The following is a 10,215-nucleotide window of genomic DNA, read 5'->3' as shown; positions in this document are numbered from 1 at the left end:
ATGAGGAGGGAGAACAAGAGCAGCGTGTCTGAGTTCCTCCTACTGGGGTTCCCCATCCAGCCAGAGCAGCAGGGAGTGTTCTTCACCCTGTTCCTGGGCATGTACCTGACTACAGTGCTGGGGAACCTGCTCATCATCCTGCTCATCAGGCTGGACTCCCGCCTCCACACCCCCATGTACTTCTTCCTCAGCCAGTTGGCCCTCTCTGATATTTCCCTTTCATCTATTATAGTTCCAAAGATGCTCATGAACATGCAGACTCAGCAACAATCCATTCACTATGTGGGGTGCATTTCTCAGATGTATTTTTTCATACTTTTTGGTTGTCTTGACAGCTTCCTTCTTGCAGTGATGGCATACGACAGATATGTGGCCATCTGTCAGCCACTCCACTACACCACTGTCATGAGGCAGGAACTGTGTATCTCATTAATAGCTGGATCCTGGTTCTTCTCTTGCATTCATGCCCTGTTGCACACCCTGCTCTTGGTCCAATTATCTTTCTGTGCTGATAATACCATCCCTCACTTCTTCTGCGACATCACTGTGCTCCTGAAGATGAGCTGCTCAGACATCTCTCTCAATGAGCTGGTCATCTTTACTGAAGGAGGAGTGCTTTTCATCCTGCCCTTGAGTAGTATCTTGGGCTCATATGTCCACATAGGGACAACTGTTCTCAGGATCCCCTCTACCAACGGACTCTTTAAAGCCTTTTCTACCTGTAGCTCCCATCTTTTTGTGGTGTCTTTATATTATGGGACACTTGCAGGTGTTTACTTTTTCTCCACATCATGGGACTTCAGTGACAAAGATATAATTGCTTCAGTCATGTATACAGTAGTTACCCCTATGCTGAACCCCTTTATCTATAGCCTGAGGAACAAAGATATAAAACAGGCCCTAGAAATCTTTGTCAAGAGGGCTAACTTTTAAGTGACAATCACTAAATCTGGTTACTGCAGTCATGCAATGGAGATATATCTCCTCAAACTATAATATGATTGGCAACTCTATGTAACTTAAAACAAATATACATTCTGCTGTCATAGTGTTGTTAATATGTCCACCACGTCAAGTTTGTTACTTGGTTTGTTAAATATCCTTTATACTTGATTTTTTCCTCCTTGTTCATCATCTCTTATATGTGCAAAATCTTATGTGAAACTTGCTGCACAATTGTAATTGTGGACTTATTTTTCCCCTTTTAGATATGCCCTGTTATTGCTTGTGTATTTTATAAGCTGTCATTAGGACATGCAGATTTAACATCATGATCTGCTTCTATGCAGATCTTTAATGCAGTGGTGTGCTGAAGCTGGCTTGCATTGGCTTCAAGCTGAATGTGAACATCTCTTTCAACTCCACATTTAATGACATCACTTTGGTAGATTGAAATCAGCCATACTGGAAATAATTACACTATGGTAATTGTCAAATGCTACAAAGCAAGGCTCCTCTGAGAACTATTTTTATTCATTTAACATCACACTACTGCATTTATAAATAGGAGGGAGATATTTCTCTTTATCTCTAGCAGCAGCTCCTGGCTTAACATCTCATCTACTTCTTCTGATTATCAGTATAGATGTGTCAGCTTTCTTTTGGTTAGCATTTACATGGTATGTCTTTTTCTTATTATGTTCAGTTAGCCATCATATAGTACATCATTAGGTTTTTTTTTTTTTACATCATTAGTTTTTGATATAGTGTTCTACAATTCATTAGTTGTGTATAATACCAAGTGCTCACCACAACATGGCTACTACCTATGTGGTATTTCTTTTCCATCAATTTCCTTTAAACTGTTCTATGTCCTTTTATTTATTTAATTTTTTAAAAAATTATTTATTTATTTTCAGCATAACAGTATTCATTATTTTTTCACCACACCCAGTGCTCCATGCACTCCATGCCCTCTATAATACCCACCACCTGGTAGCCCAACCTCCCACCCCCCGCCACTTCAAACCCCTCAGATTGTTTTTCAGATGTCCTTATATCTATGAGACATTCCTTGTTAGCACTGTGAAGTTTGGTTTCATTTCATTTCATTTCATTTCATTTCATTTCATTTTCTCAGTGTTCCAAGATTCATTGTTTACGCACCACACCCAGTGCTCCATGCAATACATGCCCTCCTTAATACCCACCACCGGACTCACCTAATGCCACACCTCTCCCCTCCAAAACCTTCAGTTTGTTTCTCAGACTCCACAGTAGATCATGGTTCATCTCCCCCTCTGATTTCCCCCAATTCACTTTTCCTTTCCTTCTCCTAATGTCCTCCATGTTATTCCTTATGATCCACAAGTAAGTGAAACCATATGATAATTGACTTTCTCTGCTTGACTTATTGCACTCAGCACAATCTCCTGTAGTCCCATCCATGTTGATACAAAAGTTGGGTATTCATCCTTTCAGATGGAGGCATAATATTCCATTGAATATATGGACCTTATCTTCTTTATCCAGTCATCTGTTGAAGGGCATCTTGGCTCATCTTGGCAATTGTGGCCATTGTGGCTATAAACATTGAGGTACATATGGCCCTTCTTTTCACTACATCTGTATCTTTGGGATAAATACCCAGTAGTGCAATTGCAATTGCAGGGTCATAGGGTAGGTCTTTTATTCATTTTGAGTTCTTTGCCCACTCTCACCACTCTTGTTCAACATAGTATTAGAAGTCCTAGCAACAGCATTCAGACAACAAAGATAAATAAAAGGTATCCAAATTGGCAATGAAGAAGTCAAACTCTCTCTCTTCGCAGATGACATGATCTTTATATGGAAAACCCAAGAGACTCCACCCCCAAACTACTAGAACTCATACAGCAATTCAGTAACGTGGCAGGATACAAAGTCAATGTACAGAAATCAGTAGCTTTCTTATACACTAACAATGAAAATACAGAAAGGGAAATTAGAGAATTGATTCCATTTACTATACCACCAAGAACCATAAGATACCTGGGGATAAACCTAACCAAAGAGGTAAAGGAACTGTACTCGAGGAACTACAGAACACTCATGAAAGAAATTGAAGAAGACACAAAAAGATGGAAGACCATTCCCTGCTCTCGGATTGGAAGAATAAACATTGTTAAAATGTCTATATTGCCTAGAGCAATCTATACTTTTAATGCCATTCTGATCAAAATTCCACCAGTATTCTTCAAAGAGCTGGAGCAAATAATCCAAAAATTTGTATGGAACCAAAAGAGACCCCCGAATCGCTAAGGAAATGTTGAAAAACAAAAATAAAACTGGGGCATCACGTTACTGGGTTTCAAGCTTTATTATAAAGCTGTGATCACCAAGACAGCATGGTACTGGCATAAAAACAGACGCATAAACCAGTGGAACAGAGTAGAGAGCACAGATATGGACCCTCAATTCTATGGGCAAATAATCTTTGACAAAACAGGAAAAAATATACGGTGGAAAAAAGACAGTCTCCTCAATAAATGGTGCTGGGAAAACTGGGCAGCTATATGTAGAAGAATGAAACTCAACCATTCTCTTACACCATAACCAAATATAAGCTCAAAATGGATAAAAGACCTCAACGTAAGACAGGAATCCATCAGAATCCTAGAGGAGAATGTAAACAGTAACCTCTTCGATATCAGCCACAGCAATTTCTTTCAAGATATGTCTCCAAAGGCAAAGGACACAAAAGTGAAGATGAACTTTTGGGACTTCATCAAGATCAAAAGCTTCTGCACAGTAAAAGAAACAGTCAAGAAAACAAAGAGGCCCAGGTGGAGGGTATTAGAGAGGGCATGGATTTCATGGAGCACTGGGTGTGATGCAAAAATAATGAATACTATTATACAGAAAATAAATAAAAAGTAAATTTAAAAAATTTTAAGGTATTAAAAAAGAACAAAGAGGCAACCCATGGATCGGGAGAAGATATTTGCATATGACAGTACAGACAAAAGGTTGATATCCAGGATCTATAAAGAACTCCTCAAACTCAACACACACAAAACAGACAATCATATCAAAAAATGGGCAGAAGATGTGAACAGACACTTTTCCAATGAAGACATACAAATGGCTATCAGACACATGAAAACATCTTCATCGGGGAGATTCAATTAAAACCACATTGAGATACCACCTTACACCAGTTAGAATGGCCAAAATTAGCAAGACAGGAAACAACATGTGTGGGAGGGGATGTGGAGAAAGGGGAACCCTCTTCCACTGTTGGTGGCAATGCAAGTTGGTGCAGCCTCTTTGAAGAACAGTGTGGAGATTCCTTGAGAAATTAAAAATAGAACTTCCCTATGACTCTGCAATTGCACTCCTGGGTATTTACCCCAAAGATACAGATGTAGTGAAAATAAGGGCCATCTGTACCCCAATGTTTATAGCAGCAATGGCCACAGTCGCCAAATTGTGGAAAGAACCAAGATGCCCTTCAATGGATCAATGGATGAGGAAGATGTGGTCCATATACACTATGGAGTATTGTGCTTCCATCAGAAAGGACGAATACCCAACTTTTTTAGCAACATGGACGGGACTGGAAGAGATTATGCTGAGTGAAATAAGTCAAGCAGAGAGAGTCAATTATCATATGGTTTCATTTATTTGTGGAGCATAACAAATAGCATGGAGGACATGGGGAGTTAGAGAGGAGAAGGGAGTTGTGGGAAATTGGAAGAGGAGGTGAACCTTGGGAAGCTATGGACTCTGAAAAACAATCTGAGGGTTTTGAAGGGGCGGGGGTTGGGAGGTTGGGGGAACCAGGTGGTGGGTATTATAGAGGGCATGGATTGCATGGAGCACTGGGTGTGGTGCAAAAACAATGAATACTGTTAAGCTGAAAAGAAATAAAAAATTTAAACAAAAAGAAAGATAAAGAAGAGGTCATACACACACACACACACAGAGAGAGAGAGAGAGAGAGAGAGAGAGAGAAAGAGAGAGAGAGAGAGAGGAATATTATTTAGCCATAAAAAGAATGAAATCTTGCCATTTGCAGTGTCATGGGTGGAGCTAAAAAGTATAATGCTAAGGAAATAAATCAGAGAAAGACAAATACTGTAAGATTTCACTCATATGTGGAATTTAAGAAACAAAATAAATGAGTAGAGAGAGATTGAAACCAAGAAAAAGAATCCTAACTATAGAGAACAAACTGATGGTTATCATAGGGGAGGTGGGTGGGGAATGTGTGAGATGAGGATTAAGGAGCACACTTGTTGTGATGAGCAAAGGTTGATGTATAGAATTGCTGAATCACTATACTGTACACCTGAAACTACTATAATACTGTATTTAACAACACTGAAATTAAAATAAAAAATAAGGACAATACCTTGATGAGCAAAGATGCAAAAATCCTGAACAAAATACTAGCAGACCAAATTCAATAGCTCATTAAAAGGATCATACACCATGACCAAGTAGGATTTATCCCTGGGATGCAAAGATGGTTCAATATATGCAAATCAATTAATGCAATATATCACATTAACAGAATAGAGAAGAAAAACCACAAATTATTTCAATTTTTTAAAAGATGTTATTTATTTATTTGACAGACAGATCACTAGTAGGCAGAGGAGAGGGGGAAGCCGGCTCCCTGCTGAGCAGAAAGCCTGATGTGGGGCTCTATCCTAGGACCCTGGGATCATGACCTGAGCTGAAGGTAGAGGCTTTAACCCACTGAGCCACCCAGGTGCCCCTCAATTTTTTTTTAAATTATGTTACATTAATCACCATACAGTACATCATTAGTTTTTGATGTAGTGTTCCATGATTCATTGCATATAACTCCCAGTGCTTCATGCAATCTGTGCCCTCCTTAATACCCATCACCAGGCTCACCCATCCCCCCATACTCCTCCCTTCTAAAACCCTCAGTTTGTTTCCAAGAGTCCATAGTCCCTCATGATTCATCTGTAATTCTGATTCCACCCCCCCCCTTCATTTTTCCAGGAAAAGGATTTGACAAAATTCAACATCTTTTATGATACAAACTCTCAACAAACTAGGAATAGAAGGAATTCAGTTCAACATAATTGTATGTTGGCTAATTGAACATAAAAAAATTAATTTAATTAAAAAAATGAAGTTTTAAAACATTTAATTAATACATTTATTTGAGAGAGAGAGAGGGAATGAGTTGGGGGGATAGGGGCAGATGGAGAGGGAGAAGCAGACTCCCTGCTGAGCAGGTAGCCCAACATGGGGCTCAATCTCAGGACCCTGGGATCAGGACCCGAGTGGAATGCAGACACTTAACCAACTGAGCCACGCAGGTGCCCCTCAACATAATAAAATTTATATATAAGCCCACAACTAGTGTCATACTTAACAGTGAAAAGCTGAAAGATTTTCTTTTAAGACCAGTAACTAGAGAGCAATGCCCATTCTTGCCACTGCTATTTAACATAATACTGGAATATCTAGTCAGAGCAATTAGAGGTGGTGTTTGTAACTACAGAGGTGTGTTAGGTAACTGAAAGGAGAACAAAGTTGGAGGTATTTCACGCCCTGATTTAAAAACTTACAGTAAAGCTATAATCATCAAGAAAGTGTAGCATTGGCATAATGATAGACATATAGAACAATGCAACAGAATTGAGGGACCAGATAAACCTCATAAGGAACAAACCTTACTTTTGTGATCAACTGGTTTTTGACATAGGTGTGAATGCAGTTCAAGGCAATTCAGTGGGGGAGAGACAATCTTTTCAACAAACGGTGCTAGAGAAATCAGATATTCTAATCCAAAACCTTCAACTTAGACCTTTACTTCATACTATACATTAAGTTAACTAATAAATGGGCCATATACCAAAATATTAAGAGCTATAAGGCATTTTATTTATTTATTTATTTTTATTTTTATTTTTTTTAAGATTCCTCCAATTTTTTTTAATTAAATTTATTCCTGAATGAAATAAGTCAAGCAGAGAGAGTCAATTATCATATGGTTTCACTTACTTGTGGAGCATAACAAATATTTATTTATTTATTTATTTTTTTTAGAGCCTGACCATGGGTAGAAGAATATTTATTTTTAATTTATTAAATTTATTTATTTTTGAGAGAGAGCATGAGGGAGAAAGAGAGCAGGAGAAGGGGGAGGATCAGAGGGAGAAGAAAACTCTCCATTGATCAGGGAGCCTGTGATGCAGGACTCGATCCTGGGACTCTAGGATCATAACCTGAGCTGAAGGCAGAGGCTTAACCCACTGAGCCACCCAGGTGCCCCTTTTTTGTCTCCAAAGGCAAAGGAAACAAAAGCGACTTCATTAAGATCAAAAGCTTCTGCAAAACAAAGGAAACAGTCAAGAAAACAAAGAGGCAACCCACAGAATGGGAGAAGATATTTGCAAATGTCAGTACAGACAAAGGGCTGATATCCAAGATCTATAAAGAACTCCTCAAACACAACACACACAAAACAGATAATCATATTAAAAAAATGGCCAGGTGGTGGGTATTATGGAGGGCATGTATTTCATGGAGCACTGGGCGTGGTGCATAAACAATGAATTCTGTTACACTGAAAATAAATAAATAAATAAATAGATAAATAAATAAATAAATAAAATGGGCAGAGACATGAACAGACACTTCTCAAATGAAGACATACAAATGGCTAACAGACACATGAAAAATGTTCAACATCACTAGGAGAAAGTATTTGAAAATTATTTGTATTTTTTAAAGGGTCTAGTCTCCACTTGGAATAGATAGAAAACTTCATACACAAATATCCTATGCTCTAAGTGCATGTGCTGTCAAGGCAGGGAGAAGAGCAGTGCACACACAGAGAGACTTGCCATCAGATAACAGGTTGTGAGTAAATAAAGAGTTCACATAGCTTCCATTCTTTACTGGGTACCAGACAACTCTAGGCCAACTTCTCCCCTACCTTTTCCTCAAACTCACCCTTCTGTTTGACCCTGGCATCCTGGTACTGTTTGCACTCGGAAACCAGGTCATTCATGCTGCTCTTGGCCTTGGTGAGCTCCATTTCATCCATGCCCTTGCCTGTGTACCAGTGCAGGAAAGCCTTGCACTTGAACATGGCCATGAACTGCTCTGAAACATGCACTTGAACAGCTCTTGGATGGTGCTTCTGCTGCCCATGAAGGTTGCAGACATTTTTGGCTCCTGGTGCTGAATGTCACAGACATCTATTTTCACATTTTTGGGATTCATATTCATTCTGTTGCATATGGATATCCTATTTCTCAACACCATTTACTGAAGACTATCCTTTACTCTTTGTGTATACACTTGGTTCCCTTGTCAAGGCTTAGTTGATGGCCTATGCATGGTTTTATCTCTGGGCTTTGTATTCTGTTCCATGGTCTATATGTTTTCATGCTAATAACATATTGTGTTGATTACTATAGGTCTGTATTATAGTTTGAAGTCAAAAGTGTGATGCCTCAGGGCACCTGGGTGGCTCATTCAGTTAACTGTCTGCCTTCAGCTCAGGTCATGATCTTAGTCCTGAGATAAAGCCCCCTCTTGGGCTCCCTACTGACAGGGAACCTGCTTCTCCCTCTCCTCTCTGCTCATGCTCTTTCTTTCTGTCTCTCTCTCTCAAATAAATAAGTAAATAAATAAAAATCTTTCTTAGAAAAGGTGTGATGCCTCTAACTTTGTTCAATTTTCTCAAGATTACTTTGGCTTTTGTGGATCTGTGGTTCTCTAAGAATGGAAAGAATGGTGGTGGTGTATGTGCTCTAATACATTTGGGGGGTGGAATCAGTGGTGTGGGAGTCTATAAGGGCAGTACTACTCTGTCTGGGCCTTTCTATGATGTATGGAGAGACAGAGTCCATTGCTGTATTCTTCAAGTCAAGGGTGTTCATGGCCTCTCCACCTTCTCATGACCAGGCAGAGGGGAGGCTAATATGTCACTGACATTAGGGACACTTTTCTCCTGGGACTCTTGTGGTTCACCCCCTTTTGGTCCCTGCACAGGATCCATCTCAAGAGGGAGGCAAGAAATTGGGCAATTATTTCTGTTGGCTTCTTCTCTAACCAGAAGCTTGGGGTTGTGTTCCCCTGGGTCTTTGTCTTATTGGTAAATGTGAATCTTCTTGCTCATTGTTCTAGTGCTTGTGAACAGGTATGAAAGGTGCTAAAGACCCTCAGCCCAGGGAGGCATAAGAGAGAAGTATTCAGGTAGCAGCCTGGACCAGCAAGAATTGGCATAGTTTGGAACAAGGTAGGGAAACATCACTAGACCTAGATATGTGCATTTGAGGACTAAGAGACAATGTATTTACATTGCTTGTGTTTTTATTTTTTTTTATTTTTTATTTTTTTTTTTATTTTTTTTTAAAGATTTTATTTATTTATTTGTCAGAGAGAGGAGCGAGAGTGAGCACAAGCAGACAGAAAGGTAGGCAGAGGCAGAGGGAGAAGCAGGCTCCTGGCTGAGCAAGGAGCCTGATGTGGGACTCGATCCCAGGACGCTAGGATCATGACCTGAGCCGAAGGCAGCCGCTTAACCAGCTGAGCCACCCAGGCGTCCCTTGCTTGTGTTTTTAGAGGCTGACTTCCACACTGACCTCTATGATGCTATTAGCCACATGTGGCCATAAAATTAAAATTAACTGAAATTAATTGAAATCAAAATTTTGTTCCTCAGTTGTAGTAGCTCTATTTCAAGTCCTCAGTAGTCACAGGGGGCCAGTGCTGCTATAGTGGACAACATAGATATAGAGCATTTCCATCACTGGAGACTATCCTATTGAATAGTGCTGATAATAGATCATGGAAAGCTGAAAATCTCCTGGCAATGCATGTATGTGTGTTTGTGTGTGCTTGTGTGGTTGTGTATATGTTGTTTTTTTTTTAGGTTAATTGTATGTTGTGTTAGACTACAAGTGATTCTTATTGTATGTAGTGAGGTTCTGTGTATTGTATGTGTGTGGTTTGTGAGTTGCCTGGATGACTGGATGTGCATGATTTTTTAAACATTTCTAGTGAGGTGCAATTGTTAGAAAAACTACAAAATTAACATACACAATTTAATGAGTTTGGACATATGCATATATATTTGAAGCTATCACCACAATCAAGTAACAGACATATCCATCACCTCCAAAAATTTCCTTGCATCCCTGTTTTTTCTGGATTAAAAAAATTTAAAATGAGATCTACTTTTTAAATGAATTTTTAGGTGCGCAATAAAGTACTGTGGACTACAGGCATCATGCC

General features: G+C 39.3%; 1 protein-coding gene across 1 annotated transcript; it reads left to right on the top strand.

The window, feature by feature from the left end:
• On the top strand, positions 1-933 carry LOC131813011 (olfactory receptor 1J4-like). Its single transcript, XM_059143093.1, has one exon. It carries the CDS (start codon positions 1-3, stop codon positions 931-933), a length of 933 nt encoding a protein of 310 aa, XP_058999076.1.
• The last annotated feature ends 9,282 nt before the right edge of the window (positions 934-10,215 follow it).

Source organism: Mustela lutreola, chromosome 12, assembly GCF_030435805.1.
Source record: "Mustela lutreola isolate mMusLut2 chromosome 12, mMusLut2.pri, whole genome shotgun sequence".
Taxonomy (NCBI): domain Eukaryota; kingdom Metazoa; phylum Chordata; class Mammalia; order Carnivora; family Mustelidae; genus Mustela; species Mustela lutreola.
Note: the sequence above shows the minus strand (reverse complement) of the source record. Positions and strands in the feature narration are given on the sequence as shown.

Bases quoted from the DNA above. Each gene is read 5' to 3' on its own strand.
- LOC131813011 (XM_059143093.1), top strand. From the start codon at position 1: ATGAGGAGGGAGAACAAGAGCAGCGTGTCTGAGTTCCTCCTACTGGGG.